The 26491-nt window shown below is 53.9% G+C and overlaps 1 protein-coding gene and 1 non-coding gene across 2 annotated transcripts; both read left to right on the top strand.

Moving 5' to 3' along the window:
- Positions 1–1102: 1102 nt before the first annotated feature.
- Positions 1103–26040, top strand: LAPTM5 (lysosomal protein transmembrane 5). The gene is made up of 8 exons (XM_054571870.1): positions 1103–1233; positions 16265–16358; positions 17055–17131; positions 18515–18643; positions 19386–19508; positions 20697–20792; positions 23274–23366; positions 24618–26040. The coding sequence occupies exons 1-8, from the start codon at positions 1150–1152 to the stop codon at positions 24705–24707; spliced, it is 786 nt and encodes a 261-aa protein (XP_054427845.1). The 5' UTR covers positions 1103–1149; the 3' UTR covers positions 24708–26040.
- Positions 15196–15324, top strand: LOC129069549 (small nucleolar RNA SNORA31). The gene has a single exon (XR_008529042.1). It is a non-coding gene; the product is annotated as a small nucleolar RNA SNORA31 (small nucleolar RNA).
- Positions 26041–26491: the final 451 nt, after the last annotated feature.

The raw sequence follows: 26491 nt of genomic DNA, 5'->3' as shown, positions 1-26491 counted from the left end.
CATCTGTGAGTGGGATTTCAGAGCAGGTCCTGACCTGTTCTCCACTGGAAGCTTTACTTTGCAAGTGAACTCAGCATCTGGATAGAGCAGACTTCCTACAGGAATTTTGCAAGGGTCTCATATTCCCTTCCCTTATTGCAATATAGATAATTTATCATCTGACAGGGAGTATAGATCCCTGTGTTGCTTGCCTAATAGTCAGGGTTTATTAATTCCAATTTTTCCCAAGAATGAGGTGAAAAAAATCCCTGAATGCATGTGAGCATCGGGGGACTGGAGGTCCATGAAGTGCAGTTTTACTGAGGGCTTCCCAAACTGCTGTGAAGCATTAATGACCCAGAGGTAGGGAGAGCCTAGATCAGGGCCTGACACACAGTTGATAGATTTGTTTAGTAATTATTCTTCTGTTCTGGTTTGGGCAGAGCTCAGGAAGAACATGCTTCTCTCTGAGGTTAGAGGGGGAGTGAAGGGAACACCAGCTCCATGGGGCAGCCTGGAGTACCAGCCGGCCCTGGTCCAAATCTCTGTTCCCCACATCCTACCTGTGTGACTTTGGAAAAATCGCTTCCTGTCTCTGTGTCCCGGGTTCTCCATTTGTAAAATGGGGGTAATGATAGTACCTCCCTCAAAGGGCTGAGGTGAGGATTTAAGGATTTAATACAGGAGCACGCTTAGAACAGGTAGGAATTAGTAGATAATAGTTATTTTTGCAGCCTGCCAGACCTGGGTTTGAATCCTACCACCAGCACTAACTTCTGTGTGATTTTGGGCAAATGCCTTGATCTTTCTGGGTCTCTGTTTCTCTCTCTGGAAGTGGGTTTGGTAGCAATCCCTGCTCCCAAGGGTGGTGGTGAGCATCCAGAAACTGCGTAAACCCCAGCCCTGGCACACGGGAGGTAGGTGCTGACGGTGCCCCGTGCATGGGTCAGCGCTCCCCGGGAAGCACCTCTGGAAGTGGCAGAGGCCAGCTGTGGTGCTCCCAGGCAGGCTGTGGCCCTTCCCAGCGGCCCCGCCCTGCTGGTGACGACCTTGCCCCTGCCTGTCTGAGGGACAGGAAGGAAGTGAGAAGGGCAGCTTCCCCTTTTCTGTCCTGCTCCAGGAGCTGAGCTTATTCCCCCTCAGTGTCTCGGAGGAGGGGACAGCAGCACCATGGCCCCCAGTATGGCCATCCGCCAGACTTGCTGCTGCTTCAACGTCCGCATCGCCACCACCGCCCTGGCTATCTACCATGTGGTGAGTGGGGGGCGGGCCCAGGGAGACCGTGTGTGCGTGTGAGGGTGTGAGAGAGTGGCCCTGATCTACTGAGCCCCCTCCAACTAGTGGCCACTGCTCAGTCTCCTGCTCTGTCTACTGGGGGGAAAGGGACCCTGTGGCAGCCTCCTGGGTGGGGCAGGCAGAGTGGAATTAGGGGCCCTTGTTGCAAGAGAACATAACTCACATTCTCTCTGAAGCTCAGTTTCTGCCTCTGTAAAATGGGACAAAATAGCAGCTCCAAGTCAACTTGATGCAAATGGAACCCCAGAAGGGAAAGTGCTTTGGGAGCCAGGAATCTTGGGAGAAACGGGGGCTGGGACGCTGCCAGGATACGGGGCCAGGTCGCAGGCCCAGCTCCAGCTCTTCCTCACCGTGCAGCCTGGGCTCACAAGAGGGAATCACCCTTTGGGCTTCCAACGGGAGGGAGGACGGAGTCCTCCTCGTTTACAGTGTGGGCGAACCACTGCCTTGTCCCCACCAAGAAAGCCTGAGGCTTTGTGCTAGTGAACAGGCGGGTTGCCTGGCTCAGCCTCTTGTGGGGCAACCCAAGGGGGAAGAGGCCCCGGGGTTCCACTTTGGAGGCTGGTGTGTACCTCCCGGGTGTGGAGCCTTGACTCTGGGTGAGTCACGGTCTCCCTGCCCCCTGGGGCCAGAGGTCGTCCCATCTCAGTGGCAGAAGGTCAGGGTCTCTGTTCTGTCCTTCCAGGCCCCCCTCCCCCACCCCACAACTCAAGCCATACCCCCAGGCCCTGGCGCCTTCCTCCCATGGTGGCTCATGGGCTGTGGTTAACATTTCTCTCATGGGCTGGGAAGGGCTTCCTCAAAATGAGCCTGAACCCGCATGCTGCGGTGGGCTGCTGTGGAGGCTTAGACCTGGCTACATCTGCTTCCTGTCCCAGGCTGGGCGGACAGGGCTGCGGCGAGGGCTCAGCCTCCTGGAGGGGTGTTGCTGCTCCGTGCACACCGCCTCGATCCAGACCCGTGTGCAAATCCTGGCCTCACCACTACTAGCTGCGCAGCCTTGGGCTACTGGCTTAACCTCTTTGAATCTTAGTTTCCTCCTTTAGTAAACAGGCATCACGGCAACCTCTGAGAGGCTGGCTGAGAGGATCAAGGGCGCTGATATCTGCAAGACAGTGCCTGACACCTAGCTGAGTGCCTTCTTATTAGCAGTGCATCAGACATGGAGCTTGCTGCCAGCACACCCAGAATCAAACTGTCAGACCCCAGGACGCTGGTTTTGGGAGGAGCTCAGAGGTTGCCCTGCCTGGCTTGTGCCAATGCAAGAGTGATGCTGAGAGAAGCAAATGGGCATTTTGACTGTTCCCACACCACATCCTTAAGGCTCCTTTAAGCTCTGAGATTGTGCAACATTCTCAGAAGACCAGTGTGGTGCTCAGAGGAGGCCCCGTGGGAAGCAGGGCCCCAGATCCTTAGGCGTGTGCCACCACTAACTGGCTGTGTGACCTTGGACAAGCTTCTCTCTTGGGCCTCAGTTTCCATTTATAAAATGAAGGGTGTGTCGGGGGTATGGACTGGCTTGGAGGTCTCAAACTCCAGTGCCTCCAGGGGCCAGACAGTGAGTGAGGATAGTGAGGGGGGGCAGCTGGACCCGCAGCGACCTGGGGAGTCCACGCCGGGTCCACTCTGGCAGCTGCCTCTGTTTCCGCTGATTGTTGCTAAGAAGGAATGTGGGCCCTTGCAGCAGCTCTTCGGGTGTTTAGAGAAGCAGGGAACATGGGCTTTGATGTTTTCAGGCTGGTGACTGGTTCAAAGTTAAAAAGAAAATCCCCGTGTAGGCCATGCTGAATCCGTTTGCAGGCTACCTGGGCCAGGAGGCTGCCCCACGAACTCAAGACTCTGTGACTCTCAAGGTTTCTTCTTGATCACACCGTCTGAGGTCCTCACCTGTACATGATATCAGTGACATGACATATAATATTAAGTGACATCAGTGCCCGTCCACAGAGCTGGAGAATCTGTGGGGAAGATCAGGGAAGACTTCTTGGAGGTGGTGCCATTGGCAGAGGCATAGAGTTGGGTTGCGGGGAGTACGGATGAGGGAGGAATGTGGAGGCTGAAGGACAGTGGCTTGTGCAGGTGACACTATACAGACCAACCTGGAGGCTTCAGGTTGGGGAGCAGGAGGTGGTAGGGGCTTGGAGTGACAAGCAAAAGAGCCTGGACCTTCACCGTTGATATTTTGGGCTGGAGAATTCTTGGTTGTGGGGACTGAACTGTACGCTGTAAGGTGTTCAGCAGCATCCATGGCCACGCTCCGCAAGACACCAGTAGCCGCCCCCAGTTGCGGTAGCCCAGGATATTTCCAAACATTGCCTGGTGTCCCCTGGGGGCAAAACTGCTCTCAGTTGAGAAACACTGTCTAATGGGAGTCACGGGGGGCCTGTTCTAGAGGAAAAGGCATGAGAAGAGAGGAGAAGCCCGGAAGCTGTGCAGCTGGCCCAGGCAGTCCTCTGAGGGTTCGGGCCCTTAGCTGGTTCCAGGGGAGTTTGTCCTCCTGCCCCCTCCATGACAGGCTTCTGCTCCTTCCCGGAAAGGGCCGGGCTGGGGGCTTTCCTGTGGCCCGGGAGTCGGGCGGCAGGTGTGCAGTCAGAGCCTTGAACATCTGGATGGAAAAGGAGAAGCCACTCTCCAGATGTGTTCATCACCAGCTTAATCGGCAGCCAGTCAAGGGTGACAGCCCTAAGCACTGAGAGCTATTTGTGGACTTGGCCCCTCTGGGGAGGGTTAAATCGGGCTCTTGGTGTCTTGGGACAGCTAACATGTTATGGAGTCATCAGGAGCGTGATGGCTGGAGGACCCTCCAGTGTCCGTGGCTGGAGGGCCTTCCTCGGGATTTTGCTGAGTTTGGGTAGAAGATTTCCTGGGTCACAAATGGTTTCTGACCCAAACTTGCACAGGTAGAGGAGTCAGAGAACTTTCTTAAAGTGGCTTGTCTGGCCACCAAAAGCATGTCCTTAAGTCAACGGCAGGAGGTGGAGACCCCTGGAAGGCTCCCTTGCCCAGAAATATCTTGCTCCCTGGCCTCTCTTCTCCAAGGCACCCTGAACTCTGTGAAAAGTGCATGGCCTGGTGAAAAGCTGACCCCTGCGGTGATCGCAGCCACAGAGCAGCAGGGTCTGCGTGAGGAGGGAGGACGGAGCACTGGCCCTGGCTGTCGCTGGGTGATAGGGTTGTGAGCTCTAATTTTTTTCTCCTTTTCCCTATTCCCCACATCTGGTACAATGAGCATTACTACTTTTAAAAATAAACTTTATATTTTGGATGGTTTTGAAATTACAGAACAACTCTGAACATAGTCCAGAGTTCCTGCCCATCATCGCTCAGCCCACACCAGGTTTCCCGTATTGTGACCCTCTTTCGTCAATAAGGCATGCTTGTTGCCACTGCTGCATTGATACTGTATGTACACTATTATTAACAAAGCCCACATGTCACTCAGATTTCCTCAGCTTTCCCCTAATGCCCTTCTTCCGTCCCAGGATCCCATCCGGGCTTCCATGTTACCTTTAATCCTTAGGTCCCTCTCGGCTGAGACAGTTTCTCAGATTTTCTTGTTTTTGATGACTTTGACAGTTTTGAAAGGCATGGGTGATGCATCTTGTCGAACGTTCCTCAAAGGGATTTGTCTGATAGTGTTTGCGTGGCTGGGCTTGAGTAACATGTTTTGGGGGAGGAAGACCCCAGAGGTAAGGTATCACATTGATGTTGACATTGATCACCAGGTTTCTCCATAAAGTTCCTGTTCCCCTGCCCCCATACTGTCCTCTTTGGAAGGAAGTCACTGTGCACAACCCCCACGTGAGGAAGGGGGGGTGCGCTTCCCCTCCCTGAGGGCAGAGCAGCCACACAAAGTATTTCACATTCTTCACAGTAGGTTCGCCTGTTCTCCTTGTTTATTATATAAATAAATGATTGATTTACATTTTTATCAGCAGGGACTCATGGATGTTTATTTTTTACTTTAGGTTATAATCCAATGCTATTTTATTTATGTGGTTGCTCAGGTGTGCTACTTTTTATATTGGAAAAAAAACACACGAAAGCAACCTCTTTTATTTAAAGGACTCTGCAGTGAGTGCAGATGCGTTCTCAAACGTGTCTTCATTTTCTGTGCTTGGCGCCAGGCCAGGATCCAGGCCTGACTGATTCATGGCCTGTGCCCTTCGGGGTTCTAGTCTGTCCAAGAACAACTGTGATTGTGGCTGTGATGGATGACAGCGATGCTTGGTGTGGGGGCACAGGGATCTTAGCTCAGCCCTGGGTAGAGGCTGGGGATTCAGGAAAGGCTCCTTGGAGGAGGCCTTGGTGCTAAGGATGAGCAGGACTTCGCCTGGGTATGTTGGGAAAGAAAGGGTATGTGGGTGGAGGGAAGGGCTGAGCAAAGGCTTGGAGGAGGGGAGGCCACGTGCTGATTGGCAAAGCCCGGGAAGTTCATAAAGCTGGGTTGGAGGAGGGGTGGCTGTGAGGTGTGGCAGGAGAAGCCAGAGAGGTCAACGGGGGTGGGACTGGACCAAGTCCCTTGCTTTTTCAGGCCTTGTAGCTGAAATGATAGGCTTCTGCTTGGCCCAATTCTTGCATTTTACAGGTGAGAAAACAGCGGTCCTGGAGGGTCCCTGACTTGCCCCAGGTTGCACAGGGAGGTTGGGCAGGGCCTGCCCCAGGCCGCCAGGACTGGCACACAGAAGGTGTGTGGAATTAGCTAGCGAATGAACAAATGAATTCTTCACCTGGCTCGCAGGCCAGGGGTGGTCCGAGGATTTGGAGGCCCTTCACTTCTTTATGGTCCAGCTCACAAGGAAGCTTCCCCCTCCAGGAAGCTTCCCCCTCCAGGAAGCTTCCCCGCCGATTTGTCCTCCTTAGAATTCCAGGGGCTCCTCTCTCTGCTCCCCTTCGGGTTAGGGAAGATCACAGACTTCTCTCTATCACTTAGTCTTGATGCGGCCTTGAGCAGGTAGGCACCTTTGCTATCTGGGCCTCAGCTTCCTCATCCATTAAATGGGGCTATGGTTCCTGCCTCAGGGATAACCATTTTAGGGTATCGAGCTGATGTGGACTCACTGGAGTTAGTGTGGGGCGGTGGGCAGCTGGCAGGCAAGTGCCCGGAGTAGGCTCTGAGAGCAGACTATAGGGGCCACCCTTCTGTTCGATTCTCAGCTGTTTGGAACCTTAAAATAGGCCCCAACTGTCAGGTGGGAAAAGCCCCGGATGAGAATCTGTTAGAGTCTTTGCCTTCACGCCTGATGCTCCCATGTTTTGCAGAGGAGTCTTCATGCCTGGTGCCCCCATGTGGGGCAGAGGGGCCTGGCTCTGTGCTGCTGCTCAGGGTCTGGGCCTTTCCTGGAAGGGTGGGGAGGCTGGTGGGGTAGGGTGGGTCTCTGCCTCTCCCCAGCACCCAGGCTGAGAGAGCTGAGTGTGCTGCTCATCTCTGGGGCGTGCATCCCACCCTCCAGCTTATAAAACGCTGGAGAGCCACTAGATCAGAGGACCTGCTAGGCCAATGGGGAAAGGCACACAGGGCCTCCTGTGGGCGCAGAACGGCTCTGTGAACTGCACCAGGTCTGGTGGGCTGAGTGATGATGGGCAGTCACTTGTGGGAGGTGAGCAAGGGTGGGTCAGACCCAGGCTGGGACTCATCCTCTCCCCAGCTTCCTGGTTCTCAGGCCCAAAGGAAGGGAAGGAAGAGGCTTCCGGGAGTGGGAGGCGGGTGGTGGTCCCAGTCATCGGGGGCCCCCTTGGTTGGAGAGAGTCACTGCTGTGAGCAGGCCATGGCTGGGGGCAGCGCTAGCCTGGGTGAGGGTCCTCCCTGGTTCAGCGGCTGAGGCCCGGCTCAGAATGACCTGTGGCTGGAGGGCAGGGCCTGGGTAGTGCGGAGCTTCTCTGTCACCACCTTGTCCTAGCTCCCAGGAAGTGAGGCTTTTATTTTCAGCCCAGGGTAGTGGCCTGGAACTAGAACTTTGCTCTGAGATCACTGTGAGACCTGTGTTGGTCTCCCAGGGGACCCTACCCTGTCGGGGGAAAGGGGAGGGCACAGAGCGCCTAATGAGGCGTGAAGCTGCCCAAAAAGCCGTGCAGAGCGAGACTGCTGGCTCCCTGCCCCTCCAGCCCTCGGCCCTGCTGCAGGCCCGTGCCTCCCTTCCAGCCTCAGTTTTCTCCCCTGTCAAATGGGGCCAGTGACCATGACCTGCGGGATCATTCAGAGACTTGAAAGAACCCAGGTGGGAGACACACCTGGCACCTATGAATGCCCCACAAATGGCAGCTGCCACCAGAGCCCCTACTTGACAGAAGAGGAAACTGGGGCTCAGAGAGGCCAGGCTCTTCTGCTGCTCCAGACTGTGGTGGGGCGCGGTTGGGGTAGAAGGGCGTGAGCTGTTATATCTGGGAGCCTTGTCCTATTCATTTTTTCTTTAAACATTTTTATTAAAAGTATAGTTGACATGCATATTATATTGGTTTCAGGCATTCGACATAGTGATGCTACATTTATATACCTTATAATGTGATCACCGCAGTAGGTCTAGTGACCATCTGTCTGCCACCGTGCAAAGTTATCACAATATTACTGACTACATTCCCTGTGGCTTGTTTATTTTATCACTGGAAGTTGGCACCTCTTACTCAGGGAAGCTTGTTCCTACTAGCGTGGAGCTTTCATGGAAAGACAGTCTTGATTTCATTTGCGAAATGGGGAAAATTGCGACCGATAACAGCGCCTACCTTGCGGGGCTGAGGCGAGGGGGAAATGATGTGTCAGTGTTCAGAGGAGGGCCCGGCCTCTCCTAAATGCTCAGCAGTAACTGTAACAGTATCCTGGCGGAGAGAGGAGGCAGGTTTGCTCTGAATGTAAATAGGGAAGTAACAGTTTACGGGATAGCTTTCAGGGCGCAGGCTGCTTCCCTGATGCCCAGGAGGTGGAAGAGGATGGGGCTTCGGCCAAGCCCGAAGGCTGAATCTGAATCTGTGCCCCCAAACGGCTGCCCTACTTTCACCCCCAAGAGCGGCAGAGACAACTGGCATTTTCGGGGCAGGAACTTGACCCTCAGCACCCCCCTTCCTTGCCATCCTGTCCTCTTTTATAGGGGCGAGTCTGGAAGGACAGGGGGCAGAGGACATGCCTTGCTGCCACAGGCTGAACACAGGCAGGGGCGGGGCTCTGAGAAGGACACGCTGGCCTTCTCAGGTGGCCCTGGGCCAGAGCCAGCTGCTCCCTGTGCAGTGCCGCTGTCCTGGTGATTTCTGTGCTGCAGGGGAAACGTCATCCTGGCCTTTCTCTGTGATCCTGTGGCCTTTGCATGAGCTGTCCTTTCTGCCTGCAGTACTTTTCTTCTGTCCCTTCCAGCCCCAGTCTCACCACCTTTGTAAAACCATGTGTCCACCCAGCATCTCCTACAAACTTCCACCAGCCCAGCCACATGGCATCTACCATTTCCTGGAGGCTGACGGTGTGCCTGGCACATGGATCACACCAACTCACATTTCCCCAAGGGAAACTTCTTACGGCTTCTTGGATGCATCGCACCCACTTTTGCTTTTGCCCCTGCCATTCGCTCTGCCTGGATACCCTCCCCACTGGCCTTTGGGAGAAATCTTTAAGACTTACCACTGTTCAGAAGCTGAAGTCCCCACTCCTGGACCCGAGCTCCCAGCACCTACCCCTGCCTCAGGGCAGCGCCCTACCTGCAGCTCTGGTGGCCCCGTGCTCACGGCCTGGAGGCTCATCCAGGGGTTGGCCGGCCTGCTTCATTTTGTAATGCCCAGGGTCTGACACAGAGTAGGGACCAGCCAACCTCTATTTCATTTTATTTTTGTAAACCTTTTATTGGGTATAATTGACATATCATAAGTACACATCTGGATGAACCTTGACAGAGTGAAAACACCTGTGCGACCTCTACCCTGATTAAGAAATAGGACAGGACCGGCACCCAGAGATCCCCAGGGGCCCCCTCATCACTACCCTGCCCCACCGACTTCTCCCCAAGTATGTGGTTCAAGACTGCAGAGGGATGGGGGTAAAGCACGTGCGTTTTTGTGCCGGTTTCTTTCAACACCAAGTCTGCGAGCTTCCGCCCTGCTGCTGTGTGCAGCCAGCTCACGCCCCCTGCCCCCACCCGTAAAGTACTTTGTTTCAGGGATATATAGCAATGCATTTCCCGGTTTGATGGGGGAGGGAATATTGGGCTGTTTGCAGCTTGGGGCAGTTATGAATAGAGCAGCCACTGCCACTGGGATCTACGGCTTGGCTTCCACACACAAGCGCTTCTGCTGGTCAGTCCATCTTTCTGAATCTTTATTTTTGGGAGCAGATATATGTTGCCTCACTTACCCTTCACAACCATTTACTGGTGGGTAGATCCTTCTCTCTGTTTTACAGATGAGGCAACTGAGGCACAGTGAAGTACAGTGGCCATGGACAGGGATGGGAGGACAGCAGCGCAGTGGCCTCGGGGGAGAAGCGGGGCTCCGGGGCAGGTGCAGACACCTGGCTGGGGCTGCCGCTGAGCCCAGGCTCTGGGAAGGGGGGCGTCGTGATGGTATCTGAGCTGCTCGGGATGTGACTGCAGAGACAGCCCTGCTGCGGAATGGCCCCCCGCCCGGCTGCCCCCTGATAAGCTGCAACAGGAAGTATAGGCTGAGGGTTGGGGAGGGGAGCTTCCTCTTGCCACTGACACATCTGATTCTCTTCTTTTCCTCCCAGACAACCTTGGGGGGTGGGGGCTGGCGCATGGGCAGGGAAAACAAAGTAAGCCTGGGAGGTTGAGAGGAATGAGCTTCAGGACAAGGTTGCTAATAATAATGAGGGTGGCCTAAGTGTGCATGAGCCCTTCAGCCTCAGGCCCTCTGTGCGGGAGGTCAGGGTGAAAAGGAAGAGGGGACAGGAAGGGGTGTGCACTGGGGACCCATTTGGAAACCTGCTTTATCCGTAGGGGAAGGGTTGAAGGCGAGCCTGGGCCTGATTCCTTGTGCAGCCTCTTCGGGGTCACACACAGGCTCCTGCTCTCCTCGCAGGAACTTGAGGGGACAATCCTGATCTCACAGACTTGTTAGGAGGGGACAATGGTGTTCATGGATAGGACCGTGCCATCGCACCGGCTGGCACATAGTCGGTGCTCGCTGAGGGTTGTGCTCTCTGTCAGTTTTATTCCCAGAAATCTCAGTAGGTGGGTCTCTGCCTGCTTCTGAGAGGCTGGGTCCTGAGCTCCCAGGAGGTCCGAGAGAGTGGCCCCACCTTCTGAAGAGGGAGCTGATATTTGAACCTCAGAATCGAGGGGTCCGGTGTCACATTGGTCTTCATCACTTCCGTCGTATCCTGATGTCCCCACCACTGCCACCATCTGTAGCAGCATCAAGGCTGTGTGATCTCTGCAGTTACTTGCCACTTCCCAGCACACTCACTAGTTTATCATCGCCTTGGCCACATCCACTGTCACCTCTATGATCACCACTCACATGATCATGACTCTTACCGCCATGCTAAACCCAGTGACACCCCAGCCGGTCTCCACCTCTCAGCACGGTCACCGTAGTCAGCCTCACCTGACCAAAACCTCTCCGCCTATGTTCACCGTATCCAATAGCGCCCCCGTGGCCCCCACCTGCCCTGACTTTCCTCCCTTCCTACAAACCCCGGTCCCCCTCTTGTTTCATCTCAAGCGGTTGGTTGTTCCTTGGAGCCACCAGGAAAACAAATAGCGAGTCTCTCCTGGCATCCTGGCCACTTGCCCCACTGCTCAGTTTAGGGAAGTTGTGCTTGTTATTCAGAAAGAAGGAACAGGGTTGGGGTGAGAGTGGGAACAGAAACCAGGGAGAAGCAGAAAAAAGAGGTAAAAAGGGGAATGAAGAGTGGGGGAGGGCGCTGGCCACGGCCTGCGCTGACACAGTCATGCAGCCTGAGCCCAGCCTTGGCCTCTGGAGAGGTGAGGCTGGCTCCGGCTCTGCGACAGTCTTGCTGTGTGACCTTGGGCTGCCTGCTACTTCTGTCTGAGCCTCATTTCCCCCCTGGTAACATCCCCTCTCAGCTGCACTGGCACCCCAGTCCCCTGGGTCTGCACGGCCAGGCTCCAGCCGCTTGCACATGATGTTCCTTCTTCCCGCAATGCTTCTCTCTCGTCTCGGTTGGAAAAATTCTCTTGATCCTTCAAAGCCCTGCTCCACCGTTTCCATCTGTCAGGGAAGCCTCCCTGAGTCTTCCAGGCTGCGGCGATCGCTCCTTCACCAGGGACCCTAAACCCGCTGCGTGTTGCCTGTCATGGCTCTGAATACACTGGGCACCCAGCAGCTTCCCCCTGGGGACTTCAATACCTTCAGGGCAGGGTTAATGACTTATCCAGACAGGGCCTGGAGGTGGTATGGGTTCAGAGAGTGCTTCCTGGACAAACGAACAAGGGAAAGAATGAATACCCACAGATTAATGAATGCTGCCCAACCGTGTTAGTTACGGAGTGCTTGCTGTACACCTGGATCTGTACAGCTGCCATTTGACCTGATAGCAACCTATGTGGCAGGTCCGGTTATTCCCCCCATTTCCCAGATGAGGAGACTGAGGCTCTGAGAGGTTAGTGGCTCGCTCAAAGGCATAGAACTTGGCTTAGGCCTAGGACCATCTGAATCCAGCACCCCAGCTCTTAACCACATGATCTTCCCGTGGAGAATCAAGGAATAGTGAGTGAGGGGACGCTATAGTGGAGGAACAGGTGGGCAAGGGGGTTGCTGTCTGCCTGGGCTTTGCAGGAGGACAGAAGCGCTGTTCCAGCAGGGTGTGGGTCCTGGGCCAGCCAGGCCCTCCAAGCTCGGGGTGAGGGCAGTGCTGTGTCCAGGTGGAATCCGGGGGCTGGGGGCGGGGGTGTGGGGTGGGCAGTGGAGGGAGATGAGAGGAAAATAAGGACCTGGGAAATCTGAACTCCTGGGGATTCCAGGCCTCTCCCAGCAGACACTGTAGGTAAGCCAGGTACTTTTCCAGAAATGCAAATGAGTCTTGGTTCTAGACTTGGGTGACTCTCGGATGATGCATTGAAGGCCGTCTGATGAGCAGGAGGCAGCTCTGAGCTGGGAGCCTGGGAACGACGTGCCCTCATTTGCAAAAGTTCCACTCCCCCGACTCTCCTGTGTTCAGTCATCCCTGTGGCCCTGGGAGCAAATGGGGTGACTCGGCTCGTTGACTGGAGGGGGGAAACTGAGGCCTAGGAGGAGCCAGGACCTGGCCATGGTAGGATGGCAGTGAGGCCGTGGGGGAGGCCTCCCGTCAGGCTCCACCTGCTGCGTCCTGAGCTCTGAGTGTCCAGCGCTGAGGAAGGATGGGCAGACGGCTGGTGGGACCAGAGGCTGGGGCCCAGAGCAGCCTCTTGGCTCTGAGTGGAGCCCTGGACCCTGGGAGCACAGGCACCAGGGTTCAAGTGCCAGCCGGGCCACATGACACAGCCTGGGAGTCCTCCTTTCTGAGCCTCCACCTCCTCCTCTGTAACACTGGGAAAACATTGCCTTTCTTTCAGGGTTTAGGGGTTTATGATGCAAACCTGTGAGTACAGATCTGAGCACACAGTAGGTGCTCAATAAGTGTCAGTTGTTCTCCAATCCATCTCCTAGGGAGCCGAATCCCCTACCTTTCTCCTGGACTGGGGACTGGTGTTTTTATTGAAGGTTAGGGGCCCGGGGAAGGTGTGAGTCAGCCTCTGTGACCTTGAGGCTGGTTCCTCCCTTCTTCGCTGTGTGGCCTTGGGTTTTCATCTGGTGCATGGGGTCAGAACCATCTCCCTCCCGCTGCAGGATTGTTGGGAAGGTGAAATGGGTGAAGGGTGAGCCTGTTATTAAACACAGATGGTTTTTTACCAAAATAGAAACAGCAGTGCTTGCTGCTGCTTCTTAAACAGGCTGCCGGAGGGAGAGGTGACTTCGGAGGGAAGAGGAGACGGGTGTCTGCCTCTGACTCCACGGGGGGTGGGGCTGGGGGCAGGCCTCGGGCGGAGCCAGGAGGCTGGGAGATGATGGGCGGGCAGGGGAGGCGATGAGAATGGGCTCTAGGTCCCTTCAGCCTGGCTTTGAATCCTGGCTCTGCAGATTACAAGCTGGGAAGCCTTGGGCCCCTCTGAGTCGCACCTTCCTCATCTTTGAAATGGGAGTGGGAGGATTAAGAATAGTCCCTTTCCCGGGCTATGGGCGTGTCATGGGGGTGGTGAGGGTGGTGCACCTGGCCCCTGTGGATCAGGGTGTACAAATGTCCTCCCCCTCCTCCCCTCGCTGGGGTCACAGGGCATTCAGGAGGGGCGGTGGGGAGGCTAACGGCAGGACCGCAGGCATGGCGACAGGGTCGTGAGAGATGTGTGGGGTCAGAATTGAGAAAGTGGGGGAGGCAGGGAGGTTTGGGAGTTAGCAGTGGTCTCCGAAGTCGGGTGATGCTCAAGGTGACCACTGGGGTTTCAGGATGACAATATTAGAATTTATAAATGTTTCCATTATATTCTTTATGAATTCCTGAAATTTTTGTATGTATGTTTCATGATGTTCATGATAAACCAGGAGAGTAGCACGTGCATATAATTTAGAAATAAAGAGGAGTATGTTCAAAAGGTTCCCCGACATAGGTGCGTGATCGAAATATCTGAGCCTTCTGGGGTCCGGGCCAGCAGGGGCCTTGAGGTGCAGGGGGGCAGGGTATATGGGAAGGCAACAGGGCATCACCGGGAGACTTGGACTTCAGTTCCACTCTGTCCCCAATGAGCTCCGTGTCCTTGGGCAAGCCACCTAACCTCTCTCAGTTCATTAAACAAGAAGAAGGAGCTTATAAAATAAGTGGATGAAGGCTCTTTCCAGCAACTGGAGTTTGGGGTTGTCTGATTCTGAGCTTCGTTCTAGATCTCAAATAATCCTTGATTCTTGGCACTTCAAAAGTCCTTTTGTGCCGCTCCTGGACCAGGGACTGGTGTCTTCCGTGGAAAGTTAGGGGCCTTTCTAAGCCCAGCTGCGACTCATCTGTGCTCTGCCCACACACTCCCAGGGTTGGGGAGCTCACTGTCTTGCAGGGTCCCCGGTTCTGCCCTGGACTGAACTGCCGTCTGCCTCCCTTTCTCTTTCCCTCATTAAAGGTGAAACTGGGAGGAGGGAGGCTGAGGAAGCAGCTTTCGTCTCTCAGGGCTGCTTCTTGCAGGTGCCAGCCTCAGGCCTCACCCCGCATCTGCCGTTCCACTCTGGGCCGCTCTCAGCCTTCCTGGTGAAACAAAGCCCGCTTGGTTGCCCAGGCGGAGCGGGCCGCTGGAGCAGGCTCACCGTCGCCCCCTGGCACCCTGTTCCCGGTACTGCCTGACTGGCCCTCGTAAATTTGCACCAGCCGAAAGCAGATTATGTTGGCTGAGCACCTATTGCCAGGGCCCAAGCTCAGTTTTTTGCAAATACAACACAATTTCTTCCTTACTCAATCCAGTGATGGCCATTTTCCAGAGGAGAAAACAGAGGTGAGGTGGCTTTGCCCAAAGTCACATAGGGACACGCATTCAAACCTCTCTCTGACTCTGGAGCCCAGCTCTTCATTACTCTCCTACGTTGTCCCTTTCTGCCCCACTGAAGAGGATGTAACATGGCAGAGAGAACAATTAATACCTGTGTCTGAGCTAAAAAACCCACAGTCAGCAAGGGGGAAACAGATGGTTGGTGTCGGGTTGCCTCTCCTTTCAGCATGAGTTACCAGGGTGGGGCTGCCTAGAAGCCAATGTAAATATAGGCTATATTAATAGAGGTAGGATGCCTGCTGGAGGGAGGGGATAGTCTTATTCTCAGTCAATGGATGGTGCCTAGAACATTGTGTGCGTGTGGTGGGGGAAGGGCAGAAGGCCACCTGCAAGGACACGAATGCACAGAAGATGATGAGTTCCCCGTGGCTGGAGGCATTTGCTGCATGGCCAGGATTCTTGCATCGGAAAGTGGATACTGCATCCACTGATGGACCTTGAACAATCGATGTTGTTCTTTTGGTTTGCACTAGGATGTGAAAGAAAAAAATCCCCCCGCTTTCTGCCTGTCTTTGTGGCAGCCCAGATTGAATGGGGGACTACATCTGCAAAAAGAAAAAAAAAAGAAAAAAAACATAAAGGAAGTGGAGGGCCTGGGCAAGGTGACCTCCAAGGTCCTTTTAAGCTGCAGTTTTGTGGCTGGACTTCAGCAGCTGCGGGGGCCACCCCGACACTCACGCCCATCAGAGTGCCCCTCCTCCGTTATCCTCCGCAGGGGTGGGTCCCCATCGGGGGATGGGGTTCATGTGTCTTTCCATCCATTTATTCATCAAATAAAACAGCAAGAGCAGTGAACAAGAGAGACGCAGGAACCTGCAGTCCATTGGGGATAATAGTAATAATAGTAGAAAGCACAGACTAAGTGCTTACGACCTGCCAGGCACTGTACGTGAATTATAGCCCATCCGGTCCCACTCCAACCCTGTGAGGCAGGTGGTGTTATTATCCTCATTTTGACAATGGGGAAACTGAGGTGCCATGAGAGATGGGTTTCGGAGGGCACGCGGGAATTCATGGGTCAGGTGCTGCCAGGCCTGTGTTGATGACTCTGTGAGCTTTAAGCTCTCTGATGCGCAGGTGCTGTGACTAAGGTCCCATGATGTCCCTCACCTTCTCTTAAGACTGACCTTCAATAGTCCCAGTTATGCTTGAATGAGAACATGGTTCTAAGGGCTTGACTGGGATTCTCATTTATTCCTCATAATAGCCTCCTAAGGTAGCTACTACATTACCCTCATTTTGCAGAGCAGAAACTGAGGCACAGAGAGGTTGCGTAACTTGCCCAAACTCACACAGCTGGGAAGTGAAAGAACCATGATCATGAGCTTGTACAGGCCATGCTTTGATCCAGGCTGCCCTACTGACCTGCTTTTCAGTCTCCTCCAGGACCCCTCCTCACAGGCCCCTGACCGTACACCCTGGGGGAGGGAGGGGCTGGTGAGGGGGCGGTGCAGACCCTGCTGACTGATGCTCTGCTTTGTCCCCAGATCATGAGCGTCTTGCTTTTCATCGAGCACTCTGTGGAGGTAGCCCATGGCAAAGCCTCTTGCAGATTCTCCAAGACAGGCTACCTCAGGTTTGGTAGGTCCAAGGGACAGGAGGGGGAAGCTGGGAAGGAGATGGGAAGGGGTCCTGGCTGTGGGTGACTGACTGGGGGTTGAGGCCCTGCCACTTCCTCTCTTTGAGCCTCAGATCTTTATCTGCAAAGGGGGCTCTTCCACCTGTCCTGACCCGGGTCCCGAGCTGTGGGAGCAGATAGGGTGGCGCCCTGCTAACCTAACCAGCTTGGAAGGATGACACCAGGGCTCCCCTGCATATACCCGTCAATGGCTGCCCATCACACTAGAAGAATCGTGAAGTCCAGCCCCTGCTAACCTGTCTGGTCACAGTGGTGACTTAACCTTCCTCCAGGGTCTCTCCAGGCTCTCCCCACCCCATTCCCCGCACTCCAGCGGCACTGACCACACCTTGTCTCAGGCCCTGCCTGGCCACCTTGTCACGCAGCTCACAGACCTCACCCTGGTTAAAGCAGACCCCTAGCCTGCCCCTCCCCCCACCTCCGCTGGGACCCTTTGTTATACCCTCTTGTTCACCTGAAATGTTCTGTTGGCATCTTTGTAGCCTGTTAAGCCTGGGAACTACAGCAGGGCAGGGCCTGGGCTTGTGGTTCAGTGTCACAGCCCCCATACCAGCGGTTCCCAAAGTGCGGTCCTTGGAGCCCCGGTGGGATTCCCTGGGGGCCCCTCCGGCCCCTCACGACTCTGCCTTGCCTTTCAGCCGACCTGATCTCCAGCTTCCTGCTCATCGCCATGCTCTTCGTCATCAGCGTGAGCCTGCTGATCGGTGTGGTCAAGGTGAGGGCCCCGCTGCGGGAGGGGAAGGGGAGCCAGGACTTGGGGAGCCCCAGCTACCCTTCTGCCCCCCCCCCCATAGTCATACCCACTGGGGGGGGCGGAATTGGCTGCTGAGAAGGTGGGAGGTGGGTGTTTTGGGAGACCCATCCTGTACCCTAGATATCATCACTGGTGACCCACATCCTTTTATACGACAAAGAGAGGCAGGGAATTTTGATAGAAAAAAGAGGAAGAGCCATTTGGAGGAGTGAGGAGAGGGGAGAATTCAATGGGTTTTGTGATTGTGGGAGAAGCCAGAGCACAGGGGAGAGTGTAGACACCTCCAGCTCACTTCTGCCCAGTGAGGGAGTGTGAGAGAGACAGGCTGTGGCTCAGGCTCCTGCAAAGAGGAACCGTCTGTCCTTGGCCCCAGAGAGGCAGGAAGCGAGGCTCGAAACAGGGCCCTTCCAGGACAGACAGTGGCTTGGCGCCTTCAGGGCCAGGAGATGGGGGTCAATGGTTTGGTGTTTGTTTGGAATGTTTCCACTTCGCATGAAATGTCCCCATCACCCCCTGGCTAATGCCGTGCTACCCTGCCCTGCATCCCAGGGATGGGTTCCACCTTGTTCAGGGTGGCTCCCAGGCGCTTGAGCAGAAATGTAAATGGCCCAGTTAGAAAGATGGATCAGGTCACCCCTGGAGGTTCTGAGCCTCAGGCTGGGTCGTTTTGGCCACCTCCTGAGTGATTTTAGACAACCACATGAGAAACCACGAAACCACCCTTTCTGTGATTTTATCCCCAACTGTGGGTTCCTATGCAGTCATACTGGTCACAATGGTCACTTGCTTTCAGTTGCAGGAAGGGGATTTCAGCCTCAGCCTTTCGGGACCACTTACCATGGCGAATAGTCCCCAGGAGCACCTGCACGTTGGAGTGTCTGACTATTTCAGTCCCGCAGGCTTTTCCCCACCTCGGGCCTTTGCTCCTTCTGGCCCGTCTGCCTCTAGTACTCTCCCTCTTTCTCTCCTGCTTATTTCCAGATCCACTCTGTGTCCCCACCTCCAGGAAGTCCTCTCTGATCTCTTCTCATCCGCAAAATGGCTCATCTTGGTTGAGTTCTTGAAAGGGAACTGAGCTGCGCCTGCTCCTAGGGCCCCGGGAGCAGTTACCCTGTAGATAGGGCCTGTTCTTGTACCTCCAGGGACATCAAGGCTCCTTGCGCTCAGGGCCTGGGTCTTGCCTTCTCCCCCTCCCCAGAGCCTCACTCAGCAGAGGGCACGTGGATCCATGTGGATTAGGAGAATTAGGGAGGGAAGGGAGCTGCCGGTGAGAGGGCATGGGGGCATCAGGCTGCATGGGGACGTGTGCGAGGGGTGCCTGACGGCGCTGGGCCTGCCTTTCAGAACCGGGAGAAGTACCTACTGCCCTTCATGTCCCTGCAAATCATGGACTACCTGCTGTGCCTGTTCACCTTGCTGGGCTCCTACGTGGAGCTGCCTTCCTACCTCAAGTTTGTCTCCCGGAGTCGGGCTGTGAGTACCCAGCCCCACTCTCCGCCCACCCAGCCTGGGGAGGTGGGGCGTGGGGCTCAGGCCGGATGGGAAGCCCCTCAAGTCCCCTTCCTGGTTGGTGACCTTCAGCAAGTCCCTGAGTCCCTTCAAAGCACCCCAGAGTTCCTTCCTCTGTCAAATGGGTCTGTGGTCCCGTCTGCTCGCTGTGCCCTAGCCGCATTAACTGAGGAAAGTGTAGAGAGGGCACTCACACATGGTAAGCGCTTGACAAATGCCACCCACGAGTGACTCCACGGCAGAAGAAATGGCACATGCTCCCTTTCAGGCCCCAGCCCTACTTTGTCCCTCCTTTGTAACCATGTTCTAAAGGAAGATGAGGACGAGTAAAGCCACCTGGGTGCCCACAGTGGGGTGCCCGTGATGGCTGGCGCCCATCATTGATATGGCCCCCAAAGCTTCTGTCCAGACCCTCTCAGATTGCTGTCTTTGAAAAGACTGGGAGCTATACTGTGGAAGGGCCCTGGGCAGGCAGTCACGGCCCTGGTTCTAGTCCCGGGCTCCACCACCGGCCCTCGGTGTGAACATCTGAGCAATGGGTATCCATTTCTTTCTGGGGACAGTGGACTAGAAGGCCACTGGTACTCTCTAGCCAAGACGGTGTCTCGAGCTGAGCCCCGCCCCCTGCCCATGTGCCGGCCCCACAACACCTCTGCTTGGGGTTTAATTGCTGATCTATCTTCCTCCTTGTCTTTGTCCTCCTAAGCAACCTTCCAAGGTCCCACTGATGACCCTGCAGCTGCTGGACTTCTGCCTGAGCATCCTGACCCTCTGCAGCTCCTACATGGAAGTGCCAACTTATCTCAACTTCAAGTCCATGAACCACATGGTGAGTCTGGGCCAGGGGTCCATGCCTGTCACTGGCTGTGTGGCCTTGAGCAAGTTGCTTCCCCTCCCTGTGCTTAGACTGGGCTGGGCTCCTTAGAAGACAAGCCTGGCAGGAGGATTTTTGTACAGGTGATTTACTGAGGGAGAATGCTTAGGAAAACCTTGAAAAAGGGGAGGGGAACAGGTTAGACACAGGGAAGAAGCCAGGCAGGCATGTGGCTTCAGGGGTAGCCCTGCCCGATTTCAGAGGGAGCCCTGGAGTATGAATTGCCCCACAGAAATAATACTAATTTTTTATTATTGTCTAGCCAATTCTCCCCAAACAGAGTAACATAAAAACAATAAACAATTGTTATTGCACAGAGCTTTTTGGGGATCAGGAATCTGGGAGTGGCTTTGCTGGGTTGGTAAGACTCAGGGTCTCCCATGAGGTCACACCTGAGATGGGGATGGAGCTGCCAACAACAAGGGCCTGGCTGGGCCTGAAGGATCCACCCCCAGGATGGATTACTCACATGGCTGTCGGCTCTTTGCCTCAATTCTGCACCCTGTGCACCTTTAATAAGGCTGCTTGAGCATCCTCATGTCATGGCTGCCAGCTCCCCCGAGTGAGCACCTGAGAGGCAGAGCAAGGAGAAAACAGCTATGCCTCAGAGGTCATACTCACCTCTGCTCCCTTCTATTATTTGTGAGAAGTGAGTCTCTAGGTGTGGCTCACAATCTAGGGAGGGGAAATGAGCTCTATGTTTTGAAGGGAAGAGTATCAAAGGTTGTGTGCACATATTTGCAAATGCCATTGAGGCTGTCCCACTGTGAGCAGTAACTGGCATCCTTTAGTCACTGCTTGTGCGCTGCCCCCTTGGGAGTGGGTGATTTTCCAGGTACTTCTGGATCAGGCTGTTCAATCAGCCATAATTGTGCTGGGGGAAAGGCATGCCCACCGCCAGCTGGGGGCTGGGGGCGCCGCGAGGGAAGGGCCATCTGGGCATGCAGCAGCTGCATCTGCTTCCTGTGGTTTCCTCCCCTGTCACATGGGGCTGATGGTAAGTAGCACCTGCCTCCCAGGACCCTTGCAGGATCAGCCAAGACAATGGCTGGGCCGCAACATGTCCCTGCGTGTGTGTAGAGCAGGCTCGTCATTCCTCCCCTGTGGCCAAAGGCTCTGACACGGTCCCCAAATCTGTTGCAGAATTATATCCCCAGCCAGGAGGGAATGGCTTATAACCAGTTCATCAAGATGATGATCATCTTCTCCGTCGCCTTTATTACTGTCCTCATCCTGAAGGTGAGTGGCCCTTGCTCCGTGGCTCTGGGAGGGGTGGTGAGGCTGTGTGGCCCCAGACCCACCCTTGCTGGACTATTTGGAGGCAGGGACCCTGTTGTCACCCTCCCTGCTCTTGGCCCCTTAATCTAGCCCTCTCCCCATCAGCTCCTCTGAGCTGGGATCCTCAGGGACACCCCATATAGAGCAAGTGGATCTGCAAAGACCACCTCCATTCGGGTGTCAGGGACTAATGTATAACCCAGAGGGGCCCTGACCTCGGGGAGGAGGAGCTGTTCTGTCTGAATTAGATTCAGAAGGACCTGAATTTGAATCCCTGCTCTCCCCTCACTAGCTGTGTGGTTACTTTTCAAGTCTCTTCTCTGGGCCTCAGGTCTCCTCTGTGAAAGGGACATAATGTCTTACTTAGCCAGTGTCATAGTTTTATGTGATTCAGGCACCAAAATGTAGTTGGGTCTTGAGGTCATATTACTAGAGGCTTGGTGATAAGAAGGAGGGAGGGAAATGGTTTTGTTCTTCTGTGGGGTGGTCAGACCCAGAAGACAGAATCCAGTTTCAGGTCCCAGCTCTTAGGGAGATGGTGGCAGACTGGGGTGTGTTTAGAGTAGCACAAATAGGAGGACGAAGAGGCAAGAAAATTCTGCCATCTGAGGGAGCCAAGGACACTGGGCAATTCAGCTTGGGAAAGAGGTGCCTCAAGGGGGATATGAGCACGTCTCTAGTACTCAAAGGCCCCTCCTGGGGATTCTAGAGGCCAGAGCCGGGTCCTTTGGCCTGAAGCCACAGGGAGGCTGATGTTGACTCAAGAGAAGGAAGTGCTTCTAAAAAGGGTTCTGTGAAAGTAACATAGGCTCAGTGTAGAAATTTAGAAACTTCAGATGAGCAGAAAGAAGACAATCAGCCCCCACCCACTGCCACACAGAGAGCAGTACTTCGTGATACCTGGGTACATTTCCTCCGGGTCTTTTTTTTTTTTTTAATTGAGTTTAGAGAGAGAGGGAAGGGGGGACAGAGAGAGAGAGAGAGAGACAACAGTTTGTTGTCGTTGTTCCACATATTTATGCATTCATTGGTTGATTCGTATATGTGCTGTGACCAGGAATAGCCCACAGCCTTGGCCCATTGGGATAGTGCTGTAACCAACTGAGCTACCCGGCCAGGGCTCCTCCCAGTCTTCTAGTGGGGAGGGGGGTAAGCAGACGTTACCACCTCCCTTCAGCGAAGGCCCTGAGCGTCTCTTGCCCCACCTAAGGCCAACCTGGAGCCAGAATTTCACTCTTTTTAAGCTTCCCTCAAACTACAAGTGCGTTAGCGATGTGCAATGAGGACTTTTCTGAAGGCTTGGGGGAAACCAGAGGGGGGGTTACATCACACACTGGGCTAGAAAACAGCTTCTCCAACGCCACTGCACAACGCATCTCCCCCCTCTCTTCTCCTTGGATGAGGGGGGTTCTCTCTGGGCCCCTCACTGGCCACCTTCCACCTACTTGATTTTTCCGGGGCCCTTCATATTTCATTCTTTTATGTTTCCTTTTATGTATTTTTGCCCCCTCTAAGCCCCCATTATGAGACTCCATGAAACAAGAGACCTTCCAGTTGCCAGGACCCGCTCTTCTTCCTTATGGGGCCGTTTGGGGCACAGAGAGAACTTTTGGCCAGTGTCCTTGAGCACGGCCCTGGGACTTCACTCGCCACTCTGGAAATTGTCTCCCCAGTTCCTGTATCAACTGCTGAGAGAGAGCAGTTGCTTACGACATCTGACAGATATATATGTCTGTACATATAATTTTTTTATATTTGTAAACATGAGATATTACAGCATACACTGTTCTGTAATCTGCTTTTAAAAACAACATATCATAAGCAACTTTCAAGAACACCTTCCCTGTCCTGACCGATGTGGCTCAGCTGGCTGGACATCATCCCACAAAGTGAAAGATTCCTGGTTTGATCCCTGGTCAGGGCACATGCCTGGGTTGTAAGTTCAGTTCCCCGTTAGGGCACGTAAGGGAAGCAGCCAATTGATGTTTTTCTCTCATATCGAAGTTTCCCTTCCTCTCTTTCTCCCTCCCTTCATCTCTCTCTAAAAATAAGTAAAATCTAAAAAAGAAAACCTTTCCCACTGTGAGCTCTGTCTCAGGGTGAGCAAGGCCTTTTCAGGAAGTAGTGAGCTCCCAGTCCCCAGGGGTGGACAAGCGGAACCTGCAGGACTATTGGGAGGGAGGCTGAGGGTGGCTGCAAAACCTCCAAAAAGCCCCTTTTGCACTGCATCTGTGGGGAGGTAAAACGGGGAATACCTGGAGTCGTGAGGACTGGCAGGTGAGGCACCCCTCAACCAGAACAGGCGTCTGAGCTGCAGCAGCAGGGTGCTGCCTGCTGGGGTGAGCTGGGGTTCTCCAGGAAGTGCTCAGCATCTGCCTCAGGTCTGCTGGGACAGTGAGGAGCAGAGCCGGCAATGCACAGACTGATTTGGGCCATTTCCAGGTCTACATGTTCAAGTGCGTGTGGAGATGCTACAGACTCATCAAGTACATGAACTCAGCTGAGGGGAAGAGCAGCTCCAAGATGCTGGAGAAGGTGAGCCTGGTGGCGGGGGGAGGGGAGCCAGCGTAGCTCTGCTACTCACTCTGTCATTTGGGGCAAGTCTCTCTTCCTTGCTGTGCCTCAGTGTCTCCATTTGTAAGAAGAGGTTTGGCCCAGAAGAAATGTGAAGATATCGTTCAGCTCTGATAGTCTGGGGTTCTTTCATTTATGCGTGCTTTCAACATCTTCAGCCTCTTACTCTTTGTTGGCCTTATATCCCACTCTGGAGGTACAGAGAAAACTAAGATGCCACCTCATTCTAGAGGAGTGGATAGTCCAGAGTAAATCTAGACACAGAAATTCAATTGCAACTCAGTGTAACACACAGGGGCAATGGGAGCACAGAGGAGGCAGCTGACCTCATCTGGGTTGTCAGGGAAGGCTCCCTGGAGGAGGTGACATTTGACCAAGTCTTAGACTATCAATTGGTACAAGGTAGCTAGAAAAGGGGCAGGGGCCTTCCTGGCAGAGGGATGAGGTGCACTTAGAAACAGCCGATTGGAGAAGTTATGGGAAAAGGGCAGCTGGTTTAAACTACTTGTGGTTCACCTTTCTCATCTGTAAAATGGGGATGGTATTAGTCAAGACATTTTTGGTTGCAAATGGCAGAAACCCAACTCAATCTGACTTAAATTAAAGAAGAGAGTTTATTAGCTCACAGAACTTGAAAGTCCAATATTTACCTGGACATACAGATGTGATCCCATCCTCTTCATCTCTGGACTCTACTTTCCTCAGCATTGGCTCCCTTTTCAGGCAGCCCTTTTCTTGTGGTGGCAAAAATCACACCAAAATCCCTGGCTGACATCCCATCCTCTCAGCAGCCCCAGCAGACAGGAAGTCCCGGGAGCATGTCTGATTGGACTAGGTTGAGTCACAAGCCTAACCCCAAACCAATGACCACAGATAGCCAGCGGGATAAAATTCTCCTTTGAGGGGCCCCGCCCAGGTCACATGTCCACCCCCTGGACCTGAAAGATGGGGCCAATTCTTCTGAAAGCACGCAGACTGAGATTGTTCTCCCAGGGAAAATGGTGCTGTTATTAAACAAGGGGGCTTGATGCTGACGAGGCAGAGGCAAGTCTGTTCCCCACAGGAACAGAGGTGCGCCTGTCAGTGTGTACAATGCCGAGCACACATTAAGTATACCAGTAAGTACACGAGGTGTGCTGGTCCTCATCATCCTTTTGTCAAAGGTGTGGTTCCTTCTGGCCAATCCTCAACCCTCATCTCTGTCCCTTGCAGGTGGTCCTGCCGTCCTATGAGGAAGCTGTGTCTCTGCCTCCCAAGACTCAGGAGGCGGACTCGGAGCCTCCCCCATACTCCGAGGTGTGACAGCGCCAGTCCCCAGCCCTGGTGCTGGGAGGTGGAACTGCCTCGAAATCCGCTTCTTCTTTGCTTTGGTGGCCCCTGTGGCCTGGGTGAACCACCCAGCTGACTTCAGGACAGTCTGCTTGTGTACCCCTCGCTGGCCTGCTTTGCCTGTGGGGCCTGGGAGATGCTCACAATTGGGTCAACGCTTAAGGCTGAATGGCTCCTCGAGTCTCTTAAAGATTCAGTCCAATGACACCTGGCTTAGTTTGATCAGCTCTGGCATTTGTTTAAACAAGTGGTCATTCTAAATTCATTGCATTTGGTTAAATATTTTTCAGCTTGACCAGTTTAACCAAGTGGCTGACAAATTAAAAAAAAAACAAAACACTTGTCAGTTCAGTAAAATAATTTGGTCAAACTACAACAGTCCATTGTACTGGTTTGTAAATAGTTGTCAGTTCACACAGCACTTTAGTGGAGTAATCAGCAATGAGTCCTCCCCACCAAATCCATATATTTAAATTCTTCAGATAGCTTGCTTAAATAAGGATCAGGTTGGCTAACCCAGTCAATTTAGAATAAGGATTAAATTTGATAATTAAAAAAAAATCAGATTATCCCCCAAATCATGAAGTTCAATCCAATACAATAGCTGGTGGCCCACTCTGATCAATTCAGTACTTCCAAGTGGCTGAATAATTGTTAATTCAAATAAAAATTCAGTCAGACAGTTGCCAAACCATCATTCGACAGCTAGTTCCAGGAAATGACAGTAGTTTTAATCATCAGACAGTCCCTGTGAACACACATTGTTTTGCGTAAGAGTTGTCACCATTGACACGTGGTCAGAGCAGTCACACAGCAGGGGACTCTGTGAAATGGGTCGCTTCCAACCATGGTCATCTCTAGCAACCATCCGGCAGTCCATTCCACAGCCCAGTCTGTCCATCGCCAATGTGGTTGGAAGTGACCCAGTTCTATCTGATGCTTGTGGTCAAGCAGCAATTCAGCCCTGAAATCAGGAGAATCCATTTCTTGGACTAAATCCACATACTAGTTCAGTTAAAAACAGGCAAACCCTTTGTGGGTCCATGGACCTTGCCACGAGGGGCTGGTGGAGGAGCTGCAGGGAAGGTTTTGGCCCCAACCTCTTTTGCTTGCTTCCCAGAGGGCTGGGGTTCCTGAGGGAGCTGACCCACAAGTGGCGATAGGGCCACGGAAGAGGGCTCTCTGGGGTCTTTGTGGGGTCCAGAGGGAGAGGGCTGTGCAAGAGGCTCCCCACCAGTACACGCTCACACAATTGCTGTGTGTGACGGGGAATAAGTTTCAATAAAGCGGCGACATGCTTCTCTCAGGCTGATGTGGTTCCTCAAATATGGAGTGGGCGGGGCTCTATCACCCCCAACACACACGCATGCGCATGCACATGCACACACCAGTCTGTGCAGTCCAGACTGCACAGGGGGTCGTGTCCAGCTGGGGACTGTCACCACGTGGCACTGTTTCTGATTATAAATTACAGATCACCATGAGATTGAGTAAGTACCATGATGTCTCCCATATATGGTATGAACTCCACTCACCTGGAGGGAACCCACCTGGATGTTGTGCTGCGCTGGGCACGAGGTGGGACTGTGATTGGTCAGACTTGCCTCCAGTTACCCACAGTCTGGGTAGGTGAGGACAGATCTGTGACTAGTTATAATAGTTTGAAGAACAGGGAAAGTCTGGGGGACCTCAGACAGCCAGAGAAGGCTTCTTGGAGGAAGTTTCATCAAGTGGAGCGTGAAGGACAAGTGGGCAGC

Source organism: Pteronotus mesoamericanus, unplaced genomic scaffold (assembly GCF_021234165.1).
Source record: "Pteronotus mesoamericanus isolate MK-2021 breed Mesoamerican mustached bat unplaced genomic scaffold, CSHL_Meso_final contig_221, whole genome shotgun sequence".
Lineage (NCBI taxonomy): Eukaryota > Metazoa > Chordata > Mammalia > Chiroptera > Mormoopidae > Pteronotus > Pteronotus mesoamericanus.
Note: the sequence above shows the minus strand (reverse complement) of the source record. Positions and strands in the feature narration are given on the sequence as shown.

Excerpts from the sequence above, each read along its gene's own strand:
- LAPTM5 (XM_054571870.1), top strand. The coding sequence starts at position 1,150 with ATGGCCCCCAGTATGGCCATCCGCCAGACTTGCTGCTGCTTCAACGTC. Across the intron at positions 17,132-18,514 it reads TGCTGATCGGTGTGGTCAAG|AACCGGGAGAAGTACCTACT; the intron begins GTGAGGGCCCCG and ends CCTGCCTTTCAG. Across the intron at positions 23,367-24,617 it reads GCTCCAAGATGCTGGAGAAG|GTGGTCCTGCCGTCCTATGA; the intron begins GTGAGCCTGGTG and ends TGTCCCTTGCAG.